At 38.8% G+C, this 26,993-nt stretch overlaps 1 protein-coding gene across 8 annotated transcripts in view; it reads right to left on the bottom strand.

The window, feature by feature from the left end:
* Positions 1–15,667, bottom strand: part of FXR1 (FMR1 autosomal homolog 1) — a 66,219-nt gene extending 50,552 nt beyond the window's left edge. For 7 of the 8 annotated variants that reach the window (XM_045539745.1, XM_045539749.1, XM_045539744.1 and 4 more), the window contains exon 1: positions 15,363–15,601. In XM_045539745.1, coding sequence (XP_045395701.1) covers positions 15,363–15,413 — 51 coding nt within the window. In that variant the 5' untranslated portion in view covers positions 15,414–15,601. Of the gene's footprint in view, positions 1–15,362 lie in introns of all 8 variants that reach the window. The other variant, XM_045539743.1, reaches the window with a different exon arrangement.
* Between the last annotated feature and the right edge of the window lie 11,326 nt (positions 15,668–26,993).

Raw genomic sequence — 26,993 nt, 5'->3', positions numbered from 1 at the left:
TCTTTGAGAACATTCCCAGTAAACCCATTAAATACCATCCTAGAGCTTCACCTGCTGAACACTTAGAGGTGCTGGGAGGGTGGCACATCCAGACCAGGAAGCTCACAACCCTGCCCCAATACCTTGCCTACCTATCTCTTCATTTGGCTGCTCATCTGTATCCTTTGTAGTATCTTTTGTATTAGGACAGTAAACGTTAAGTAAAGTGTCTCTTTGAGTTCTGTGAACCATCCTATCAATAGACTCCAAGGAAGGGGTCATAGGAGTCCATGTTTGTAGCATACCGGTCAGAGTATAGGTTAACAACCAATACATTGGGATCAGCACCTCAAGTTGGGGCAGTCTTGTGAGACTGAGCCCCTCAATATATGGGATCTGATAACAGTATCTCCCGGTAGACAGCATCAGTACTGACTTCAACTATAGGACACCCAGATGGTACCCAATGGAGAACTGACTGGTATGAGGGTGGGAGGGAACCCACACACTCCTGGTCACAGAAGTGTTCTGTGTTGAATGTGAGAGTAGAAAGAAAAAAGTGGTTGTTTTCCTTACAATTTAAACTGAGTAACAATGGAAACATAAAATCTCAGAAGATAGCACTAAAACAGTAACTAGGAGAAATGCATAGCACTAAATACATAAAGAAAAGTCTCAAATTAGTTCTATCTTAAGAAACTAGAAAAGAGCATATGAAACTCAAGGTAAACAGGGAAAAAAAAACATTAAAGCAGACAAAATAAAAAAATAGAAGAAAAAAAGAACATGCCATCCTAGTCTGGAAAAAATTCCTTTGACTAGAAAACATGATTTCAAATTCAATCTATTAGATTTTATTATTATTTTTTTGAGACAGAATCTGGCTCTGTTGCCCCAGCTAGAGTGCAACTGCATCATCATAGCTCACTGTAACCTCAAACTCCTAGGCTCAAGGGATCCTCCTGCCTCAGCCTCCAAAGTAGCTGGGACTACAGGTGCATGCCACTATGCCGGCTACTATTTCTGTTTTTTCTATTTTTAGTAGAGTTGGGTTCTTGCTCCTGCTCAGGCTGGTCTTGAACTCCTGAGCTCAAGCAATCCTCCTGCCTCTGCTGCCCAGAGTGCTAGGATAAGAGGTGTGAGCCACTGCATCAGGCCTGAGAAAATTTTTTTAAACCCACTAATGCCTTCCTTTTATTGCAACTCATTACAACACTACATTTACATTCCTTATGTAGAGGGAAACAGAAATTTTAAAACCTTAATACTCAGCAAACTATCAACTATAATGAGAAACAAAACAGCCTAAATACTCAAAGTTTTTTTTTTCAGACTAAACAAAAAGTTTTAGAATGAAAGCCCAGAACCAAAAAAATCCAAGATTTACACCCTCAAGCAGCTCTTAAATTTCAAAATTCTTGTTAGAAGAGTTTACTGACTGCAAGACTATTAAATTTTTTACTGAAAGCAAAAGAACAGCCAGCAACAAAATGGTACTATCTTGCTAAATGGAGGTTATTAAGTATCCTTAGCACAATAACATAACTTTTTAATGACTCCAAATCTCAAGATTCCAACCCATTAAAAATTTTCATACAGCAAAGGACCTGTCAGAAATCAAGCCTCTAGTTCACACTTATTCTCTTTAGCAAGCAAAAGGAAGAGTAAGTCTCACAAATTGTTATTTCCTTCAAACCTGATCAAATATTCTTACATAGTTTGCCACTCTAGTTTTAATACAAAAGATTTTGGCCAGGCATGGCGGCTCACACCTGTAATCCTAGCACTCTGGGAGGCCGAGGCAGGCGGATCATTTGAGCTCAGGAGTTCAAGACCAGCCTGAGCAAGAGCGAAACCCTGTCTCTAACTAAAAATAGGAAGAAATTATATGGACAGCTAAAAACATATACAGAAAAAATTAGCCGGGCATGGTGGCACATGCCTGTAGTCCCAGCTACTTGGGAGGCTGAGACAGGGGGATTGCTTGAGCCCAGGAGTTTGAGGTTGCTGATAGCCAGGCTGACGCCATGGCACTGTAGCCCAGGCAACAGAGTGAGACAGGGAAGGGAAGGAAGGGAGGGAGTGAGACAGGGAAGGGAAGGAAGGGAGGGAGGGAGGGAGAGAAGGGAAGGGAAGGGAAGGGAAGGAAGGGAGGGAGGGAGGGAAGGGAAGGGAAGGAAGGGAGGGAGGGAGGGAAGGGAAGGGAAGGAAGGGAGGGAGGGAGGGAAGGGAAGGGAAGGAAGGGAGGGAGGGAGGGAGAGAAGGGAAGGGAAGGGAAGGGAAGGGAAGGAAGGGAGGGGGGAAGGGAAGGGAAGGAAGGGAGGGAGGGAGGGAGGGGAAGGAAGGGAGGGAGGGAGGGAGGGGAAGGAAGGGAGGGAGGGAGGGAAGGGAAGGGAGGGAGGGAGGGAGGGAGGAAGGAAGGAAACCAAAGATTTTCTTTTTAATGTCGCTTCCCATGGATTACTGCCATGAAATTTAAACATTTGTCTTTCTGGATTTATTTGGCACAACATTCAGAAATAACTTTACATTTCTGATGCCTTATCCAACATGTTAAAAACATTGTAGTTGATAGCTTAATTTCTTAAGCAAATGTGGTAAAATGTATTTCTAAAAACAGACATTAAAATAAATTTTTCTCTATTAGATACACTGAGCTGTTTGTAATATGCTGTAGAGCCCTTCCTCTGACTAAATTGACTCTCTATTTTCCCCAAATATAGCAGTTAAAGATTACTACCGTGGATAAACTTGATCACAAAAATATAACACCCATGGGAAATAGTTACTAGCATAATTTATGCAAAATTCACCATCTCAGGTGTTTGTTTTTCAAGAACTGCCACAATGGACTTATCACTTGTTATCCCTTCATCAATTATCAGTTTATTTATTGATTCATTTTCTGGCTTCAGTCTACCTTCCAGCCCATCACTTTAATGTCGTCATATCTCCAAAATCAGGATGCTTCTTAAAATTGACAGTTTGTTAGAATAGCTGATAGCCACATGTTAGTCAGGACATAAATGTCACTGTTTAGGCATGCTCAAACTTGATTTGCTTGCAGTTTTCTATGGCACTTGACAGTAACCCCTTGACATTTCAGTCAGCAAACCACTGAAGAATCATTTTAGGAAGGATTGAGGTTTCTTACCAAAAGGTTGTTCTGTTGACACCTGATAAAATCTAGAAAGCACCAGCATCAAAACTTGCAGTATTCTAGCCCAGGCAACAGAGTGAGACTCTTGTCTCAAAAAAATAAAAAAATTAAAAAAAAAAACAAAAAAAACTTGCAGTATTAGTGAAAAGTCCTGAAAGAAAATACTGGAGGTAATCGAGGTGAGCTCTTTTAGATAACAGAAGAGAGCTCTTTTAAAGTATGGTTGTAATAGCAATACTCTCCATACTGAGAGGCACTGAGGAAGATATGAGAAAAAACACAAACATTTGAATGTGAAGATGTTTTAACCATTTTGCTTAAATGTCCCACTGTATGTACGCACATGTTTAAAGGATATCTTTAAGTACATAAGAATACTAAAAGGCCAGGTGAGGTGGCTCACATCTGTAATCCTAACACTTTGGGAGGCAAAGGCCAGAGGATTGCTTGAGGCCAGGAGTTCGAGGCCAGCCTGAGCAAGAATGATCTCAGTCTCTACAAAATATAGAAAAATCAGCCGATGGTGGTGGCACACACCTGTAGTCCAAAATACTTGGGAGGCTAAGGCAGGAGGATCAGGATCCCTGGAGCACAGGAGTTTGAGACTGCGGTAAGCTATGATGATGCCACTGCACTCCAGCCTCAGCGACAGAGTGAGACCCTATCTCGATTTAAGGAAAAAACACTAAACTAAAAAGATAAAGAAAACCATTGGTCACATTTCTTTTTTCTTAGTGGTAGAGTACCCCTTACAACTGACGCCATTTTATGTACTATGAAATTGCATCAATCTTCCGCTAATTTCTCCAATCTATGTACTGAAAAATAGCCTATTCCATAGATTCCACATCTAACTTCCAACTATTTAGGCATCTCTACATGGCTTACTGACAACTCAATATGTCCGCAGTTGAGTCCACAAGATCTTAAAAAAGAAAATTGAATATAGCAAAGAGTTCTTCTCAACCAAGGTTCTAAGAAAATACAGTTCAATAAGGCATCTACTGTGTTTAGTGAATGAACTTCTCTCTCATGCATCTAGAGTAGTATTACCTATGTACCACCATTGGAGAATTGAGAAAATAATGTTTTTGTGTTTTATATTAATAGCTCACATGAGAAACTCAGGCTGAGAAAGGCTGACTTGTCTCCCAGATCTGGGTGATCATCGCTTCCTAGGCAACTTTACGTTAAAAAAAAAAAAGCTGATCAATTAGTAAACTAAAGGAGGTGAAGCTTCTAAATAAACTGGGGTACTCCTGGCACATCTTTGTGCCAGGAGTATTTAAAGCTACTCCCCTCCCCCAAATTGACCATGGTAAATTTCCCTGGAGCTCTTATGGCAAGTAATTTAGAAGATTCACAATCAAACAAACATGTTTCTGGATTGTCTCTATAGTTAACAGATACAGAAAGAACTCCTTATCAGGGCGAACGGGGGGAAAAAAATATCTTACTAAATAAAAACATAACAGTGGTTTCACTGTAAAGGTTAAGTCTCAGATCCACTACCTACTTGTTTATAGGTAAAGCAAGAGAGAACAAGGCAGTAACACAAAGAAAATAAGATTCCTAAACTGGCTTTGTTTGCCAAAAAGCAAATCCCAATGTTCCCTTTTTGGAGCCTCTTTTTAGTCTTCACAGAGCACCCCAGAGATGTTTTGGAGCAATTCTCAGGCAGTTCTATCAACCCAGAATGGAATTCAGCACTCCTGGATACTGAACATCAACCTCTGATCCCAATCCTAGAAGTGAGGGAGAAGTGGCTTAGGAGAACAAGTACCTAATTCCCACACATGCAAAAACAAAACAACTTTCAAACAGAGATGGATTATTAAATAATATACATGGTACTAGCACAACTGTCAATCCATATAACTATTCAAACATAGTTCTTGTGGGAGCTAAATAATGTGTACACATGGAAGTAGACTGTGGAGCAATGGACAATGGAGATTCAGAGGGGCTGGGGGCACAGATGACTGGTGGTTGCTTGGTGGGTACAATGTGCATTCTTTCAGAAATGCATGCAGTGAATAACCTGACTTCACCACAATGCCATATAATAATGCAGCAAAACTGCACTTGTACCCCATCAATATATGCAAGTAAAAATAAATGGAGAGGCCAGGCGCGGTGGCTCACACCTGTAATCCTAGCACTCTGGGAGGCCGAGGCGGGTGGATCATTTGAGCTCAGGAGTTCTAGACCAGCCTGAGCAAGAGCAAGACCCCGTCTCTACTAAAAATAGAAAGAAAATTAGCTGGACAACTAAAAAATATATAGAAAAAATAAGCACACGGTGCCACATGCCTGTAGTCCCAGCTACTCGGGAGGCTGAGGCAGAAGGATCACTTGAGCCCAGGTGTTTGAGGTTGCTATGAGCTAGGCTGATGCCAAGGCACTCTAGCCCAGGCAACAGAGTGAGACTGTCTCAAAAAAAAAAAAAAAAATTGTATTAAAAATAAATGGAGAAAGAAAATAATGCTTGATGTAGTACATAAATGTAAAAATAAATAAAACACTGCCAAGATAACCTAAGAAATTGCATGTATAATCTGGACACAGGTTGTTTTAACCAGGACGGGAAACCCAGAAGCATTAATGGAAAAAAATACTTCAGTATGTAAACAATAAAATTTCCGTTATGATCAGAGATATCAAAAAGAAAGTAAAAAGGATGGAGGGGAGGGAACGCTCTTACATTAGGGAAAACGGTGAATATCAATAATATAAAAAAAGATCTCCAAATCTGAAGAATAAAGGACACCTCAATGAAAAAATAGGCAAAAGACAGGCAATTCTTGCAAGAGTAAATTAAAATGGCAAACAAACACTGAAATTCACGAGTCGGATATGCAAATCAAAGTTCCAGTGAGATAACCCTGTACTTCCAACAGACTGGCAAAAATTAAAGATTATAACAGCAACTTCTGGTGGGGACATAAAGAAAAAGAGTTGCCATTTATTAATGGAGGAAATGGGACGTGTTAAGCCTTTCTGGAAAGTAATCTGTTAACATTTTACTAGAGTTTGTTGAAAAAGGTCCCTTCCACCAAGCTATGCCATTCTTTGAAACCTATCCAATAAAAAACAGATATGGGAAGAGCAAGACCCCATCTCTACTACAAGAAATAGAAAGAAATTAGCTGGACAACTAAAAATATATAGAAAAAATTAGCCAGGCATGGAGGCACATGCCTGTAGTCCCAGCTACTCGGGAGGCTGAGGCAGAAGCATCGCTTGAGCCCAGGAGTTTGAGGTTGCTGTGAGCTAGGCTGACACCATGGCACTCTAGCCAGAGGAACAGAGTGAGACTCTGTCTCAAAAAAAAAAAAAAAAAAAAACACACACACACACACACACACACACACACACACAGATATGTGGAGCAACAAACACCTGAGAACAAAGTATGTCTATTAACTGGGGAATTTCTCAATCTGATATACTTGTATGAATTATTATATAATCACTAAAAATAAATTACACTCCACAAGAAAATATTCAAGATGTAGATGATTCTGTTTATAGAGCAATACTGAAAAACCCTACATTTGTATTCTGAATGTGTTTATCTATGTACAATTCTATGAGCATGGACAAAAATCTAGAATCAAGTATACTCGGCTATAAGGGAGTTACCTGAAACGGAGGGGGTGAGGGGAAATCAAGTGGTGAAGAGGAGCCAGGAAAAAAAGGGGAAAAAAATGCAATAAACCAAATTTGTATATAATGCCTATATATGTGTGTGTAAAATTATAAACATGTACGTGTATAAATATTTTTTGAAAGAGTCGTGATATATCTTAAACACTGTCAGCCAGCACATTTTCCATATAACATATACACACATCACCATTCCCATCTTTGCAATTTTTTGTCTCTAGGGGGTCTCAAATCTACATCCTATGTAATAAACTTATTAGATGTTTATAACACCTAAAAGATCCGAATTGCAATTTGAGTCCAACAACAAGCACCAAACATTCAAGACTGCTAATGAATCAAAATTTCTTAACTTCAAACAATATACTTTCTTTAAAGACCTAAATAAATAAATCTACAAAACAAAAATTATTTCAAATCAATGGATACATGCTCCACAACTAAGTCTGCAAATTTACCAATTACATCATACATTACAGAAATTACTTTATCGTTGTGGAATTAAATTCTAATAAAGAAAAAAATTACTTAAGGCAAGCATTCAGCATTCATTAGTATTATTTAACTGTTCTAAATTTTTTAAAAAAGACAATAAGGATGTCAAGGTTTCACAAGAAAGCACAAATAGCTACTTATCTGCACACCAATAATGTTCTTGGCTTGTTAATTTCACAAGTTTGCAATACCCAACAATTCTCCTTGAAAAGGAATGACTTCATAGTTCCACATGACCACCCAAAACTTTTCTTTCTTGTTGTAAACAGTTGGAAGTCCTATATGGTTCCCTGTATGTATGCATAAAGTTTTGGGACACAATCTGAACTTGACTAGGATCAGTACCTAACCCCCCAAAAAATTAAATTCATTTTGAACCAAAATCACCAATGATGCTGTGATTGATTCATTTATTCATTTAACAAATATATACTGAAGCCTTATTATGTACTAAGTACACATTTCAAGAAAATTTAAGACTTGAAAAAAACCTGAAAAACCACAAAAACAAAGTTATGAAAAGGAAGAAGAGCTATCTATGATTATTAATTAAGCAGATTAAGAAGGGGGGCTCATCTCTGAGGCTCCTGAAGAAATCTTGACAGGAGAGCACACATTCCTTTGCCAACAATAACTGTGAACTTCATCAGCTATTACTGGTGGAGACCTCTATTCATCCTCCTAAAATAGATGACAAAAAATGCTGAGGCTAGAGTGTGGAAGACAAGTTAAAACAACTGATACCATAAATTAACTTGTTTAAAAGAAGGAGCCATGGGGACAGAAACTTGAAATTTGATGTTAATTCAATTTTGCCACAGCTTTCAGCCTCTTTAATGTAAGGACACAAATTATGATGAGATTGTTACACATGTAAATATATATATATATTAACAAAGCAATGCCTTGCATTATTTAATTTTGTTTTGCTCAAGCTATTCTTCAGAAAATTTGGTCCTATGACAGAAAAGCCATCACAGCAGTTTCTTCCTATTTAACGGCTAATATTAATAGCTTTCTATTTAATCTACCAAAGATGACTCTTTTTCTTTATTCTTTTTAAGTAACAAGAAGACTCTTGTAAAGCCTTTGATATTTGAAAATACTAAAGGGCAATTTTACTAAGAAATGCCATACCATAAGAAAATGATTTGAATAGGCAGTTTCATATATATGAATGTTTAAGTGACTATAAATACATATATGTAATTCAAATATTTCCCAAAATACCTTACATAATTAACACTATAAAGCTAACAATTGTAGATGGTATAAATCATTACCCAGTAAAAAGATGTGAACCATATGTTAATTTTAAAATTTCTAGTAGCCATATTTATTTTATTTTTTTTAAAGACAGGGTCTCACTCTGTCACCCCAGCTGGGGTTCAGTAGTGCAATCATAGCTCACTACAGCCTCAAACTCCTGGGCTCAAGTGATCCTCCTGCCTCAGCCTCTCGAGTAGCTGGGACTACAGGTGGGCCCCACCATTTTTTTTTTTTTTTCAGATGAGGGTCTCCCTATGTTGCCCAGGCTGGTCTCAAATGATCCTCCTACATCATTGGGATTACAGGCATGAGCCACCCACACCCAACTAGTGCCCATATTTAAATAAATAAAAAAAAACAGGTGAAATTAACTTTAATATATTTTTATTTAACCCAATATATCTAAAATATTTCAACTTGCAATCAATGTTAAAAAAATGAGATTTTTTTTTTTACACTAAGTCTTTGAAATCCAGTATGTATTTCATACTTAAAAGCACAGCTCAATTCAGACTCGTACATTTCAGCCCAGTGGCTGGTGACTACTACATTAGAAAGAGCACAATTCTGTAAAGTGAAGACATAACTCAAAGCAATTCTCCAAGAATCCTCCCTATTCAGCCCTCACAGTTTCCACTGTATTAAGTACTAATAATCTGGCAAACCACATATTTGCACGTCAAAAAAAAAAAATCACACCATAATGGTTAAAGAGATCAGATTTGTGGAGTAAATGATCAGAGTTTGTAGCATGAATCAGCCTCTAATTTTATAGACCTGGATTCACTAAGTCTCAGTATCCTCAAATGGGGTTAACACTACCTGCTTCACTGTGGTTCAGAGGATTAAACGAGAAATTCATGTAATGTACCTGAGAAGTCTGACTAGTCATCTGGGTGCTCAAAAAATATTACTGTTATTGTTGTTAGAGCTATATGAGACCTCCATCAACTAACAGAACCTAGCAGAAATTATGCAATTTGATAAATGCCTATTAAAAGAAATCCAACTGCCTCATATTATAATACATGAAAAAAAAAAACCAAAGTCTCCAGCCTGAGCAAGAATGAGACCCTGTCTCTCCAAAAAAGACACAGAAAAATTAGCCAGGGGTGGTGGCATGTGCCTACAGTCCTAGCTACTTGGGAGGCTGAGGCAGGAGGATCATATGAGCCCAGGAGTTTGAGGTTGCAGTGAGCCACTGCACTCTAACCTGGGCAACAGAGTGAGACTCTGCCTCAACAAAAACAAACAAGGTCTCACAGCTAGGGATTACAAGAATGCATATTGCTTTTCCCACTACAAAAAAAGGTAATTTGACACCCTTAACTTAGTGATAGAGAACTCATTCATTTGAGTTATAATCCAGTCAGGTATCTGCCCTTGTCTTCCTAAGTAAAATGTAAGCTTACTACCCTAAAATTACCTTGAAAGAACCCCTAATACTATGCTAAACTAGTCAATTTCAAGTGAGAAGCCCTAGAGTTAAATGCCATTTCAGCAACAGCGTAATCTTCGATGAATTAATCACTAGTCAGTTTCCTAAGATATAAAATAGGGATTAAAATGTACCTCATATAGAGTGCTTAAGAAAATAAGGAAATAGACATAGAAGCTTAACAGATATCTAGTAAATAATAGACTCACTTCAAACTATTGTCTTATTCATAGAAGGCACACAAATACCTGATGATACAGAGAATATACGGGTGCATACAACGAAAAATATGGAAAAAAATTAAGTTTTCTGGAAGTATATAAAGCCAAGGCCTTTACAATATAACTCTAAATAGATTTTTTTCTTTTTTTTGCTCGTTTTCAGGTTTTTCATAATTATGTATTACTTTTGTAATATAAAAACTTTCCAAGAAAAATATGCACTTAATTTTTCTAAATTTTTTCCACAAGTTTCTACATATAGCACTGAAATTTTTTTTAATTTTTTGTAGAGCCTGGTCCAAGCACAGTGGTGTTTAAAACTAATTGATCACAACCAATTAGATTCCTTCGTTCTTTCTCCACTCCCACTGCTTCATTAACTAGCCTGAAGGGAAAAAAAAAAATTTGTGGAGACAGGGTCTCACTATGTTGCCCAGGCTGTCTTGAACTCCCGGCCTCAAGCAATTCTCCTACCTCGGCCTCCAAAAGTGCTGGGATTACAGGTGTGAGCCACCATACCCAGCCTTAAATTTAATTTTTAAAAACTGTAGGCCAGGCGAGTTGGGTCATGCCTGTAATCCTAGCACTCTGGGAGGCCGAGGCAGGTGGACTGTTTAAGCTCAGGAGTTCGAGACCAGCCTGAGGAAGAGCAAGACCCCGTCTCTACTAAAAAACAGAAAGAAATTAGCTGGATGACTAAAAATATATAGAGAAAAACTTAGTTGGGCATGGTGGCACATGCCTATAATCCCAGGTACTCGGGAGGCTGAGGCAGTAGGATTGCTTGAGCCCAGGAGTTTGAGGTTTCTGTGAGCTAGGCTGACACCATGGCACTCTAGCCAGGGCTACAGAGTGAGACTCTGTCTCAAAAAACAAACAAATAAAAAAAAAAAACTGTGATTGACATCAGCAAGATGGAAGTAGATCCCAGCCTTCTTTACTCCCACAAAGAACATCTGGCAACTACACATGGATGAAAATAAAAACTGTTGTGACCATTTATTTTCATTTAGTTAAATTTTAGTTCTTTAACATTTTTATGAAAACATTTTTAAACATGTACAACTGGAAAACATCTTTAAAATATCTGGAACTATGTATTTTTAGTTTAACAGGGTGCTCTAAAATTAAGACAGCCACCATCTTTTTTTCAACTACAAATCTCCAGAGCAATCAACAAGATTCTGTACTAGCCTTGAAAAGTCAGTATACCCTCAGAACACAACTCTTTTATAATTCTGTATCATTAGCAATAATACACCTACTGCATAATTTAGATTACTCTCAAATCCCATTTAATATTAAATTAAGCTAAACTTATATGGAAATTATAAAAATATTATAGTACTTTGAGATTTGTTTTATAGTCAATTACATAAAGCAGAAATCCCAGAGCTCTAAAAGTAATTGATCCTATCTTCTAAAGAGTGAGCTTGAAATTTCATTCAGCTATCTTGGAAATGACATGTTTCCTTGGAACACCTTGGAAAAACTTTCCTCTATATGAGCCAGAAAGTGAGTGACTTACTTTTGACTTCTATTTAAAATTATAATCAGCCTATGCCTACACGACTTGCAGTGCTATTACAAAGTTTAATGTATAGATCAGTTTAAAGCACTTTAATGATGCAAATGGGCAAGAGATGTTTGGGGAGCGGAAAGGTAATGGAATGTTCTAAAATAAGAGTGTGTCAATGGTTATACAACTCTGCAAATACACAATCATTCAATTGCACACTTAAAACAGGTTAATTTTATAGATATATTCTACCTTAATAACACTTTAAAAAAAAAACGCAACTTAAATGTCCAGTGGTATAAAACCTAAGGTGCTACTTCAGATATAAAAGATACAAAAGCATTGTTTCATATAAAAGTATACCCTAACATCAAGTGCTTAATTAACACGTTCTCATTCTTTCAATCTCCACAGATTTATAGGCTACAAACAAGCACACATCAAGTTATCTCTTTAACAATTATAGGTCCACTGTTAAGTTTAAAAAAAAATGCACAACAATGTGTATAGCATGCTATCATCTGTGTAAATATTGCAAAAAAAGACTCATAATTTTAGATAAAATCTTCATTATTTTCAGCTCTTCACAGGCTGGTTCCAATTAATTTGTGAAATGAAGTTTCAGTTCCACTAGAAAAACTTTAATCAATATCTACAGAGCACTGACTCAAGGCATGATAACAGACTGTGAAACTCATCAATGGCAATTCACACTTACAGCCAAATGTGTGTCCCTGTATATGGGGTAGGGGGAGGGGAAAAGAGGAGGGAAATTCAAATCACCTGTACATTGAAAAGCACCATTAAAAACAAAAAATACACCAAAATGTTAACAGCTCTTATCTCAAGGCAATTTCTAGTTTTTCCTGAATTTCCAAAATTCCTTCACTAACCACATATTATTTTCTAAATTAGAAAAATTAATTAAAATTAAATTGCTCCTCTGATAAATAGAAAAAGCTAAACTCAAAACACTACATAGTATATTGTAAAATTCTATATATGACATTCTGGGTAAGGCAAAATTCTGAGGACAAAAAACACCCTAGAGGTTGGGGGTAAGGTGAGGTTGACTAAAAAGGGGCATGAGGGAAATCTGGTTGTGGTGGTGGTTAAACAATAGTCAGCATTTAACAAAAATTCATAACTGTACACCTAAAAAGGCTTATTTTACTATATGTAAATTAACCCCAATGATGGTTAAAGATAATATTAATAAATTGCTTGTGCCATAAGCCAATGTTTTTCAAGTGGGCCGTTTAAATACGATAACAAACACTGGGAAATCACTGAACTTCTTCAAACTGGAGAGAGATTTGTTCAGAGGTCTATTGCTAGATAATGGTAAGCTCAAGTTCAGATCTAGAATTCCCATTTGTTTACTTCAAATCCTGAGCTCTTTCCACTTCACCATTCTCATTCTTCCAGAGTTCTGAAGACCATAGTTTCCACAAAGTGCATATGACAAGCAGACTATGGCTGGACATGCAATTCCAGGTGCGCACATTATTTCAGTGCACACAAATGTGGCTAGCGTCTTTCCTGACCTTTTGCCAAGAACCACCTAGCTTTCTAAGATAAAATGGGTAATGGAGTCAAAGTCTAAATAGAACCAAGCAGAAGATTTGTAGTATGTGGATAGGGATCAACAATAAATACTTCAGAGTTTCAAAATGGGGACATTTGATTTATAGTGAATTGAAAAAAAATACTATGAAAAACCAAAGATTGTAAGCAATCTTTAGTAAGTCAAATTGATTACCTTAATCTTATAAAATAACAATGAAAAATATCTGCTATAGCAGGCTGACAAAATACACTTTGCTAAAAAGAAATGTTGTTCTCTCTACCACATAATGCAAAATAATCATTTTCTATTTTTCAATATGCAAGGAAAAAAATGCATACCTCCCTTACACAAGAACTACATAGCCAAAGAGAATCTGAAACTTTAGTGGGGGAAAGGCGATTAATGCAAAATGAGCCTTACCTATCCTTGACAAGAAAAATATGGGTAAGCCCATTCTTTGTGCCCTGTGCCTCAGCTAACCTCATCTGGAGTCATCTGGGGAAGGCAACCACCGGTTTCAACAAGAACAGAAGTCAATGAAATATCTACTCAAATTTCATTTAGGTCATTTTGTCTGACACCAAGTTTTAAACCTAGAACATTAACATAATTACTCCCGTATTAATATAAAGACTCCTTTCTATAACAGGCACTGTTTCTACTTTATGTTTACCACGTAAGGAGATTTAAACTTGTAAAAAGCTTAGAGGGATAATTTATACACTGTGATTCCCTACTATGCTATTACCACGTGACAGTTAAACCAAATCCACACAGCTTATCAGTAAACTAAGAAAGGAAAAACAAAACGCTGAAAATAGGAAATCATGACCAAATAAAACAAAATCCCATGGGATAAAAAGTACGCTGAAATGAAAACCTGTGAGGATTCATTCTGCATACGCACAATACCCAAGTATTAGAAGGCCCTTCATAAAAATAGCCAAGACTCTCAAGCATTTGAGATGCTGGCTTAGAGAGATTGACTGACAGACAACAGCTGGGGAGATTTTGTATTGATCTTGTAACATCCTGGCATACTTTGGGGAAATAGGGACAAGGGAATGCTGTAGTGGCAAAAAAAAAAAAGGCTCTTAGGATTTCATTTTCAGTTATTTAACCCTTTACACTGGAAGCCCCTACCAAATTCTTCTACTCTGGGATACCTCTTCCGTTTCCCAGCCCGGATTCCACAGTAATGCATCTCCTTCCTCCGAAAGGAAACAAACAAAAAAACACCTCGTGGAAAAAACAAAAAAGCACCTTCCTCCAAAAATACGGGGTAACTGATATAAAGAAACTAGTCACCTTTCCACCTGTCTCCCTGTTCCATTTCATATTTTAAATCTTACTTTAAAGCACAGAACTCTCTCGCCTTTTCTTCCGTAATAGAGGGTCTACGGCGCCGCCCAATTTCCCAGGCCGCAAAAATACTACAACCCGCCACATTCCAAGGTTTTCTACTTTTCTCTCTCCGATCCTAACCCTCAATCCTGTACCCCCTTCCTCCTCGGGCACTAAAGATTCGTTGGTCCAAAACCCTAATACAAAGGTGAATTCCTAAGATTCCGCGACGCACCGCCCGGGGGTGGGGAGGGGGCTGAGGAGCGGACCGAGGCGCTCGCGCACGGCCCAGTCCGCGGGGCGGGAGCGGGTGTAGCCACACAATCCCACCGCCTCCTTCCGCGACTCCCCCACCGCCCGGAGCTCGGGCCCTGCTCCTAGGCAGCTCCCCGCCGCCCCGCCAGCACTCGGCTTCTTTGCACTGGCCCGCAAAGGGCCGCACTAGCATCCAAGAAGAAGGTTCGTAAGTAGGAAAAGGCAAGAGGTGTCCGACGTGTTGTTTCAAAACATAACGGAGCCCGGGCCCCCGAGACCGTTAAACCGCGGGTGGAGGGGGGAGAAGCAAGGAACCCAGTGGCCTCAGACTTTGGCCTGGCCGCCCTCTTCGATCCCAAACTTCACCCTCTGGGCCCACCAAGCCTCCCTCAAACCCGCTCTAGCCCCCAGAAGGCCCGACAAAGTGGCAAAAGGGTCAATACCTTGTAGAAAGCCCCGTTGGAGCCGCGAACCTCCACCGTCAGCTCCGCCATGTTGGAACCGCAAAGGCCGCTGGGAAGAGATTCTAGAAACTTTCCAACCAGCGGGGAGGAGGGGGGAGGGACGAGAAGGAGGGGGGAGGGGCGGGGAAAACAGGACGGGGATTGGGTTCCCCCGCCCCGTAGCCCTGGGGTCTCAAGGTGCCGCCCCGACTCTCCCGCTGGGATCCCTCGGCTCCTTACATCACTTGCCGTGGGCTCCGCCCGCCGCCGCCTACGTCCGGTTTGCCTCCCGACACAATCGCCCGACCTTTGCTGACCCGCCCCTACGTCCCAGCCCTCCGGTGCCCGCTGCGCGCTCCGCTCCCGCCAGTTAGTGCCTGCAGCTGCCCTTCAGGAACTACCTGAGCGTTGCCTGCCCCACGCATCTGCGTTCACCTGGGCTCCCGCATCCTGACCTTAAATTTTTGGAAGTGCTGGCAGCCACGGAGTGGCTTTTTCACTTGGAGAAGAGCAACTTGGGGGGCTCCAGTTGCCCAGGGGGGAGAGGGAAGCCTAAAATATGTACATATTGGTGTGCTCCAAATTCTTTTGACCCACTCTTTTTTTTTTTTTTTAAATCGGGCCTTTCCTTGATTCAAATTCCACGCTTCCACGTGCCCTCACACGGTTTGGCCAAGCCCTCTCCCCCACCTGTTAGCACTTTTGCTGTTTGAAAGGCAAGCTAAGTGTTTTCCGTGCAGTTTAGCTGTGTTCACGCCCTGTAGCAGAGTTTAGGTTAATACCCATTATAAAAAGTAGTCAGGAAAACTGAATACGGCGGGATTCCACGTTTTACCCTGCTGTAACGCATGCGAAGTTCCACAAATAGGATAGAAGCAGAACCATCACCTGTGCCTTTTCTACCAGAACCTACCCTAGTTCTAGAAGCATTATAACAGACATTTTGAATATATATTTTAACCACTTAATGCTAAAACTTTTCCCAAAGCAAGACCTTTGGAAATAATACTAGAAAGGCTCCTTTAAGTGTGTGTAGTTATGCATGTAATACCACTTTTACAAAAAAACTTTAAAGAAAAGATGCTTTGCTGGCATTTGTACTCCCAATGAAATGCACAATGACCCCGACTGTGGGTCCTAAAAAAAGACGTACGTAATATTTGGTCAGGCTTGTACATCTCCAAACGTTTAGGAAAAAAAAAAATAGGGGCTGCAGAAGTGCGCAATATTGTTACGTTCAGGGTTTTTTATAAAATTTTTTTTAGAGATAGAGTCTTGTTCTGTTGCCCAGGTTGGAGTGCAGTGGGGCAACCTTAGTTCGCTTTAACCTTGAACTCCTGGGCTTAAGCAATGCTCCTTTCACAGCCTCCCAAGCAGCTGGGACGACAGGCACCTCAACTGGCTAATTTAAAAAAAAAAAAATTTTTAGAGATGGGGGTCTTGCTATGTTGCCCAGGCTGGTCTCAAACTACTGGCCGCAAGCCATCCTCCTGCCTCATCCTCCCAAAGAGCTGGGGTTACAGGGGTGAGTCACCACACCTGGCCAGGATGTTCTTTTAAAAATGTAGATCATGGCGAGAAAAAAAGCGTGAACAAATTCAATACCCATCAATGAGTGATAGCAACCATTTATTAAGGGCTTCTTCTGTCAATGCTTTAAATACCATCTCTTATGATCTTTTAGAATTATAATATCCTAGTTTGCTTTTTTTAAACAGTTTTCTTTAGATATAATTCACCCATTTGAAGTGTACAATTCAGTGGTTTTTAGTATAAGCACAGAGTTGTGCAACTGTCACCACAATCAATTTTAGAACATTTTTATCACCTCAAAAAGAACCTCATACCTGTTAGCAGTTACTCCCCATTTTACCCCAACTCTCCAGGCCCTAGGAAACCACTAATCTGTTTTCTGTGTGTGTAAATTTCCCTAGTATAGATATTTCATATAGTAGAATTATACAATATCTGGTCTTTTATGATTGGCTTCTTTCACTTAACATACTGTTTTCAAGTTTTATCCATCTTGTAGCATATTTCACTACTCATTCCTTTTTGTCAAATATACCATTGTATGGATATACCGCTTCATTTGGTTTATTCATTCATCAGTTGGTAGACATTTGGGTCATTTTCAGTTTTTGACTACTAGAAACAATGCTCCTATGAAGATTCCTATACAAGTTTTTGTGTAAACAGATGTATGCTTTCATTTCTCTTGGGAATATACCTACAAGTGGAATTGCTAACTCATGTGGTATCTACATATTTAACTTTTTCAGAAATTGCCAGACTCTTTTCCAAAGTGGCTGCATTATTTGCCTTCCCACCAGTGGTGTACAAAGATTCTAGTTTGCTTTATGGGTGCCTTTTTTCTTTTTTTCTAGTTTGTTTTGGCCTTCAGTGTATTGTTTGTTTGTTCTTAGTATGAGTGATTTTGAGTAGGGCTGCGAAGTTTCCATTTGGGCACAGGCCAAAGCATTCCACCATATCTGAACTGTAAAGAATAAGGATTGATCCTCTTTCAGGCCTTCCATACTGAAAACATTAGAATTTGGAACCCCAGCAAACACTTTACTGCTCCTCCTAGGTGGACATCATGATTTCTATTAAGCAATTGAGCTTTATAGTAAACAGTAATGCATGTAAGATCACACAAGTTTTAAGTGGCAAAACTAGGATTTGAGCCCTCCATTTCGCATTTCCAATGCCCACATCAATGACTGTTGCAATCCCCATGTAATATTCATATTGGAACATAACACCAACTTTAAAATATTTATGTAGATCTATTTTCATCATCGTGAGATGTTCATCATTAAAGGGAAAAGAAAGTCACAAAACAAGCATAATCTCATTTAAAATATTTTATGTTTGTATATATGCATGAAGTCTGGAAGTTAATATTCTAATATATTAAGAGTGGATATTTCCAGAAGGTGGACATATGGTTCACATAAATTTTATAATTTCTGTGTTTTTTGCACCACCTTAATTTTTGCAATTAGCATATTGATCATCAGAAAAAAGATATTTTCATTTTTCAAATACTATTCTATGGAATATTCTATAGCCTTTAGCAATGAAGTTATAGAATACTATTTACTGATATGAGAATATGTCTATAATCTAACTATAAAAAGCAGATTGTCAAATACTATAGGTGGAACCAATTTTGTGCAGAAAATATGTACATAAATTGCATGTAAATGTATTATAAAGACTTTTACCAAAATGTTAACAGTGGTTTTCTTCAGGTAGTGGCATTATGAATAATCATTTTTCTTTGTGCTTAAGTATGTGTTCCAAGTTTTCTGTATTGAAAGCAGTACTACTTCTAACTTTTAAACATTATAAATTTGGCTGGGCACAGTGGCTCACACCTCTAATCCCAACACTTTGGGAGGTCAAGGCGGGGAGATCATTTCCCAGGGAGTTGAAAACCAGCATAGGCAACATGGCCAGACCCTATCTTTAAAAATAATAATAATTTTTTTTATTAGACAGGCATGATAGTGTGTGTAAGGTTTTTGGATGGTCGGCGCTAGAGAAAGAAAAACGAGCAGAGTTGAAAGGAGTAAGCAATGAGGCTTTATTTGAGCACTCCCAGGCAAGGGTAACAGGTCCCAAGAGAGGGGCCCAGGTGAGGTTCACGGATCCCAGGAGAGAGGGGCCCGAGAAGTCACGCCACCCAGAAGTTTTGTGTGGGCTTATATATGTTTTAGAGCTGGGGGATGGGGGTTTTTTGGCGCGGAGGGTTAGGAATTTTCCGTTAAGGTTTTTGGGTGGGTATTGAGAACTAGGAGGGGCTGGTGCTAAGTATGGATTCCAGGAATGGAGACCCTTATCAGTGTAACCATCCAGGTGTGGCTATTCTTTGACTTAGCTGGGCCTTGCAGGCATTGTTTTCAGCAGGTCTTGTGGGTTTCTTCTTTTTTTTCATTAGGGAGGGGAGGGGTGCCCACCACCAGCCTTACAGTGTGTGGCTGTAGTCTGAGCTACTCCGGAGAGTGAGGAGTGAGGGTCACTTGAGCCCAGGAGTTTGAGGTTACAGTGAGCTATGATCTTCACCACTGCAATCCAGCTCAGGCGACTTAACAAGATCCTGTCTCTAAAAAAATAAATAAAAGGTGAAATTGAAATGAAAGCAAAAAGAACTATTTGTTATAACATGAAACATCTGTGGTCTTTGTTCCCAGTTAGTGTCACAGAGCTCCTTAAAACGCTTAGAATTTCCTCAGTGATAGGAGTGTCTTTGTTAATCAACATCAGTCCATTTTGATCGTATCTGAGTTCATGCTAATGAGGTGACTGAGGATGGAGCCCATAGGCAGCCTCAGAATAGGACTAGTCCGCCAGAAAGACCAAGTAAGTGATTAGAGAATTAGAGGGTTAGAACTTTCAGTTCTATCCATTCACCTCCAAAAAGCAGGGATCGGGTGGAGAGGGAAGCTAGAGATTAAGTTCTATAAGAAGTCTTGAACAAGAAAATTTGATGAGCTCCTGGGTTTGTAATTGTTGAAAACTTAGAAGTGCTGGGAGGGTGGCATGCCCCATACCTTGTCCTATACATCTCTTCATCTGGCTGTTTGTCTGTAACCTTTATAATATCCATGATAGACTGGTAAGTGTAAGTAAAGTGCTTCCTTGAGTTCTGTGAGACATCCTAGCAAATTGTCAAACTCAAGGAGGGTGGTTATGGGAACCCAAATTTATAGCCAGTCAGTTATAAGCACAGGTCACAACCTGGGACTTTCAAGTTGGCATCTGAAGTGAGGGCAGTCTTGTGGAACTGAGCCCTTACTCTGTGGGGTCTGTGCTAACTCCAGTTAGTGTCAGTATTGAGTTAAATTATCCTCTGGAATAAAACCCACACATCTGGTGTCAGAAGTGTATTGTGTTGAGAGTATAATAGGAGAAAACTCTTCATTTCTTTTTTTTTTTTTTTTTTTTGAGACAGAGTCTCACTCTGTTGCCTGGGCTAGAGTGAGTGCCGTGGCGTCAGCCTAGCTCACAGCAACCTCAAACTCCTGGGCTTAAGAGATCCTACTGCCTCAGCCTCCCCAGTAGCTGGGACTACAGGCATGCGCCACCATGCCTGGCTAATTTTTTTCTATATATATTTTTAGTTGGCCAAATAATTTCTATTTTTTAGTAGAGACAGGGTCTCACTATTGCTCAGGCTGGTCTCAAACTCCTGACCTCGAACGATCCACCCGCCTCGGCATCCCAGAGTGCTAGGATTACAGGCGTGAGCCACCGCGCCTGGCCATCATTTCTTTTACATTACAGACTGCAACACATGCCCACTCAAAGAATAATTGAGGGGGAGGAGAAGAAAAAGATATAATTAATAGGGTCAAGATCATGGACAATAGATACATATTGCTCATTTGAAGTCCAGCTCTGTCATTTTCTAGCTTAGACAATGTGTCAGCTAGAAAAAAAAATTTATTAATATTAAGCCACAAAGATTGTAGGGTTGTTTAACACAGCAATGCCACAAAGATTTTAGGGTTATTTAATGCAGCAATTAGCATTAATTAATCTGATAAATGCATATCCCTATATTACTATTAATACTTCCACCAAAATAAATTCCAGCTGTAACAAAGATTTAAGTGTAAATCATGACAGGCCAGGCACGGTGGCTCATGCGCCTGTAATCCTAGCACTCTGGGAGGCCGAGGTGGGAGGATCGCTCGAGGTCAGGAATTCGAGACCAGCCTGAGCAAGAGCGAGACCCTGTCTTTACTAAAAATAGAAAGAAATTATCTGGCCAACTAAAAATATATATAGAAAAAATTAGCCCCGCATAGTGGCGCATGCCTGTAGTCCCAGCTACTCGGGAGGCTGAGGCAGGAGGATTGCTTAAGCCCAGGAGTTTGAGGTTGCTGTGAGCTAGGCTGACGCCAAGGCACTCTAGCCCGGGCAACAGAGTGACACTCTGTCTCAAAAAAAAAATAAATAAATAATAATAATCATGACAATACTACTGGCAAACATAGGTAAATTTTAAACTATCGAATTGTTTTTCCTGTAACAAAATACCCGTAAGCCAAAAGGGAAAGACTTATAAATGTGAATACCTAAACATTTGAAAATTCTCAAAGGAAAAAAATTACCATAAATAGTCAAAACATAGCCTGGGGGGAAAATGTAACACATATGAAGGAAACAATGGCTATGTTCTTTACTAAACAAAGCTCTCTTGCAAATCATAAGAAAATGCAGAGAATCCCACAGAAAAATGGTCAAAGGACATGAACAGTTGACATAAAATTAAATATAATGGTCAATAAACAGTAAAAATGCACACCTAAACTCTCAATAAAAGAAATACAAATTAAAATATCGTTTAGACTCCATTTTTTCCATCTCTGAATGATAAAGATTTAAAAGTTTGATTAAACAGGTTTTAGAGGGCCGAGCAAGGTGGCTTACTCCTATAATCCTATAGGAATCCTAGCACTTTGGGAGGCCAAGGTGGGAGGAGTGCTTGAGGCCAGGTGTTTGAGATGAGCCTGAGCAAGGATGAGACTCCCGTCTCTACAAAAAATAGAAAAATTAGCTGGGTGTGGTGCATGCCTATAGTCCCAGCTACTTGGGAGGCTGAGGCAGGACGATCCCTTGAGCCCAGGAGTTTGAGGTTACAGTGACCTATAATGACCCCACTGCACTGTAGCCTGGGCACAGAGTGAGATCCTGTCTCAAAACAAAACAAACAAACAAACAAAAAAAACAGGTTTTAGAAAAAAATTGGAAAACAGTCATATTGATGCACATATGTGTAAATTGGTTCAAAGTCTTTGGAGACACATTTTTTAATGGCATCAAAATTTAAATTGATCATACTATTTAAGCCAGCCATTCAATTTATAGAAATTTATCCTACAAGATGTACTCATTAAGGTTACAGAACTGTTTATATGGATTTTTCATGGATGGAAAGAACTTACAGTCACAATTAAGAAAAAAAAAAAAGGAAATGACAACTAGAAACAGCCTAAACTAACCCCTAATGGAGCAGTAGTAATTAAAACAATTTTATCCATATAATTGAATAATATGCAACCATTAAAAGGAATGAGGCCAGGGCATGGTGGCTCACGCCTATAATCCTAGCACTCTAGGAGGCCAAGGCGGGCAGATTGTTTGAGCTCAGGAGTTCGAGACCAGCCTGAGCAAGAGCAAGACCCTGTCTCTGCTAAAAAAAAAAAAAAAAAAAAATAGAAAGAAATTAGCTGGACAACTAAAAATATACAATATAAAAAATTAGCCGAGCATGGTGGCGCATGCCTGTAGTCCCAGCTACCCGGGAGGCTGAGGCAGTAGGATTGCTTGAGCCCAGGAGTTTGAGGTTGCTGTGAGCTAGGCTGACGCCATGGCGCTCTAGCCCAGGCAACAGAGTGAGACTCTTGTCTCAAAAAAATAAATAAATTAAATACATAAAAGGAATGAGATAGGACCACAGTTCTCAAATTGTACACCAATTGGCACTGGGACATAGTAGTGAATTCACAGAGATGCCAAGGGAAACTTTATATTTTCAAGATAAACACAATGACACTTGACATCTTTTAGACATTGTGCAAACTACTATCTCAAGGTAGTTCACAGCTGTGATACTAGATCATGCTACAATCTACTCAATTATTTATATCCTTGCACGCGTGAGTTTTCAGTGATTGCTGTGACAAAAACAAAAATCAATGTGGAAGAGGAAATGAGGGTGGAAATATCCCTTATTAGTGACCTTAATTACATTTGTAAAACCCCTTCACCTTTGCCACATTCTATTGGTTAGAAGCAAGTTGCAGGCTCTGCCCACACAAAAACATAGATACCAGGAGTAAAAATCAAGAGGGCTATCTTAAAATTCTGCTACCACAATGTAAAAAGAACAGAACCTATTGGTAACTGAGAGTCTGTAAAACACAGCTTTAACCAGCCAACCTCTCTCTAGACTATTCTTTTTATTTATTTATATATTAATTCATTCATCTATCCATTAATTCATCTGACTTACGTAAAGTACTTAGAACAGGGCCAGGTACACAATAAACAGATCATAAGTGTTGACTACCATCATTTTTATTTTTAATTTTTAAACAACTATTGAAGATAGTATATGCTCGATGCTAGGTATAGCAGAAGAGATTACAAAGAGAAATAAGACTGATCTTTGTTTATAGTTCAGGGCTTCACAGGGACAGCTACATAAATAAGCAATGACAATTCAACAAACTATACAATATTACAACTCTGCACTATGTAAGATGGACGTTCAAATGAGGAATGCCAATTCAGCACTGAGAAGTCAGTGGTGACTTGACAGAGCAGAAGACAATTTAGTGGCGTCTTGAAGAAACTGCAGTTTGTTTTGTAGTTGAGGAAGAAGACATTTCAAACCTGAGAACAGCTTGAAAAATGACCGCAAATGTGAAAAAGCAAAATTCAGCTCAGTTGGAGCTTTTCACTCTGTTTTCATAGAATTTGAGAATATTTCTATTTGATTGTATTGTACCACTTGTTTGTGACATTCTGTACTCAAGTTATCTTCCAGCAACCCGCAAGCTCTTTGAAGGAAGTTCTTTTAAATATATCCAACTATACTTGGTATTTAATAAATAAATAATGAATGGATGGATGGATGGATTTGGGTTCAGATTGGAAAGAGTACTATAAGCCATAATAAGAGGTTTGGAATTAATGTATTTGTGAAAGGCAGCTGTAATGTGATGTTAAGAACAAAGACTAGAGTCAAACTGCCTGCCTCTTCCTGTGCCCTGGTTTTCGAATTTGTACAATTCGTATGAAAATAGTGGCTACTTTTTCAAAAGGGCTGAAATGAGGATTAAATGAAATAATATGTACAAAGTATTTAGAAGAATGATATATGTCCAATAAATGCTAAATGTGGTTATGATGATGATATGATTACTGTGATAGTGTCAGATAATGTTAAGAAGTAGGGATATCATTTGACTATGGTTGGGTTTTAAAAAAGATTTCTTCTCAGTAAGGGGGGGAAAGAAAGATTGAAAAAAATCACAACAGAGAAGGCAGAAACCAGTTAAAAGACCATGGTAAACATAGAGAAGAGACAAGTAGAAACTGAATGACAACAATGAGAGTGTAAAGAGATGAAATTGAGCTGGGTGTTGTGGCTCATGCCTGTAATCTTAGCACTTTGGGAGGCCAAGGTGGGAGGATTGCTTGAGGTCAGGAGTTCGAGACTGACCAGTCTGGGCAATATTGCAAGACCCCATCTCTACAAAAAGTACAAAAATTAGTTGGATGTGATGGCATGCACCTGTAGTCCCAACTACTCCGGAGGCTGAGTCAGGAGAATCACTTGAGCCCAAGAGTTTTAGGTTGAAATGAACTATAATGATACTGCTACACTCTAGCCTCAGCAACACAGTAAGACTCTGCTTCAATAAATAAATAAATATGAAATTTTTACCAAAGACATTTTTATGAACTAAATACATTTTATAAGACTTCAGAATTTTATTCTTAGGTATAAAAGATGAGCTAGGATGCCATGGACTCCCAAAAGTATTTTTTTGGAGTTTGATAGTCTTTAAAACATTGAAAACTAGGAGTTATCTTGTAAACATAGACCTGACCTTAGGCTTTTATACGTATCATAATTTGTTATAGTAGTAAAGACTTTGAAAAACACATACAGTTATTTATCTTTAATTATCTTTATCTTTCCATAACTGTATATTTACTTATTTGTTTTTAAGTTTTGCTTTTCTTTTTTTGTCTTTTGAGACAAGGTCTCACTTTGTCACCCTAGGCTGGAGTGCAGTGATGAGATCATAGCTCACTATAACCTTGAACTCCTGGGCTCAAGTGATCCTTCTGCCTCAGTTGCCTGGGTAACTGGGACTATAGGTGCACACCACCAGGCCCAGCTAATTTTTAAAAAATTTACTTTGTGGACATGGGGTCCCACCATGTTGCTCAGGCTAGTTTGAACTCCTGGTCTCAAGGTATCCTTCTGCCACCAAAGTGCTAGGATTGTAGATATAAGACCCCATACCTAGACAAGCTTTTATAAATGTACTCTTATTTACAAGGAGAGAACCACCATTAACTTCAAATAGCACTTAGGCCAATGTTTCTCAAACATTTAATAAGCCCTTATTAGTGCAAAATACTCTGGTCTATTCATTACTACTTTATTTCAGCTTTTAAAATGTTAGTAATGATCCACTGAATTGATTCCATGATCCAACAATGAATCAGGACTAGCAGTTTAAATCAGCACAAAGTACCCATAATGATTTCAAATAAATGAGTCTTGTACTTAAATTAAAATACTGATTCTGGCCAGCCGTGGTGACTCATGCCTGTAATCCTAGGACTCTGGGAGGCCAAGATAGGAGAATCCCTTGAGATCAGGGGTTCGAGACTAGGTTGACCAAAAGCCAGACCCCATCTCTACCAAAAATAGAAAACTTAGCCGCGCATGGTGGCTCGTGCCTGTAGTTCCAGCTACTCAGGAGGCTGAGGCAGAAAGATCACTTCAGCCCAGGAGTTTGAGGTTGCGGTGAGCTGTAATGATGCCACTCCTCTCTTCCCTGGGCAACAGAGTGAGACTCTGTCTCAAAAACAAAACAAAACAACAACAAGAAACTGATTCTAACAGTAATATGCTCCTGGAGTTTAATAATAATCGAGCACTTATTACATGCCAGATACTGTGTACTCAGCATCTTTACATGTGTTGCTTCACTTAATCTTATTGGCCTCTTAAGGTAAACATTATTATTCTGTGTTTTACTAAAGAGAAAAAACTGAGACATGTTAACTAACTCATTAAAGACCATATAGCAAGTAAAGGATTCTGATTCTAAAGTTCATGCCCTTAACTACGACATCACAACATTCTTAGTACCATTACTAACTTAGTTAAGGTGGAATGGGCATAAGAGTTAGATCATAAGGGTTGCCTAAAGAGGATGGTAAGGGAAGTCAGCTTGAGTGGAAAAAATGTTATGATAGTATGGGCATGGAATAGAAATCTAAAGTTGAGAGCCAAGTCTTGTCTATTGACTTTCTGAACATTCTTCTACTTTTCTCAGTCACCACTGGTGTTACCAGACCTGATTCTCAGTCCTGGATTAATGCATCTCAGTCCTGGATTCTCCACAGAGCAAGTAGGATACTCTTTCTTCTGGAAAAAATTTTTATTTCTCTTCTGTCATTTTAATATTTGTCAAAAATTCTACCTAATAAAGAATTAATTAGTTCTTAAGAAATTTTAGAAAAACTTCAATGCGCCACTCCCCTCTGTAATCATTTCCCCTTCCCAGAGACAACTACTTTTAACTTTTAGCTTGTTGTTTTGCTAACTTCCATATCTCTAAATAACATATGGGCATTGTCTATTGACTTCCCACTGTGAAAGATGAGGCCTTAGCTCTCTTCCTGTTACTACCCCCATTACATATGCACACTTGCTATTTCTCTTTCTCCAATTCACTTATATTGTAATTAAGGTATGATTAATATTTTATTTATATTTGTAATATTTATATATTCAGAGCTGAGCTATGAGATAAATGAGGATTACTTTTCTGGACTGATTTTATTTCTTCCTAAGGTTTTTTT

The sequence above is a fragment of the Lemur catta genome, chromosome 1 (assembly GCF_020740605.2).
Source record: "Lemur catta isolate mLemCat1 chromosome 1, mLemCat1.pri, whole genome shotgun sequence".
Taxonomy (NCBI): Eukaryota; Metazoa; Chordata; class Mammalia; order Primates; family Lemuridae; genus Lemur; species Lemur catta.
Note: the sequence above shows the minus strand (reverse complement) of the source record. Positions and strands in the feature narration are given on the sequence as shown.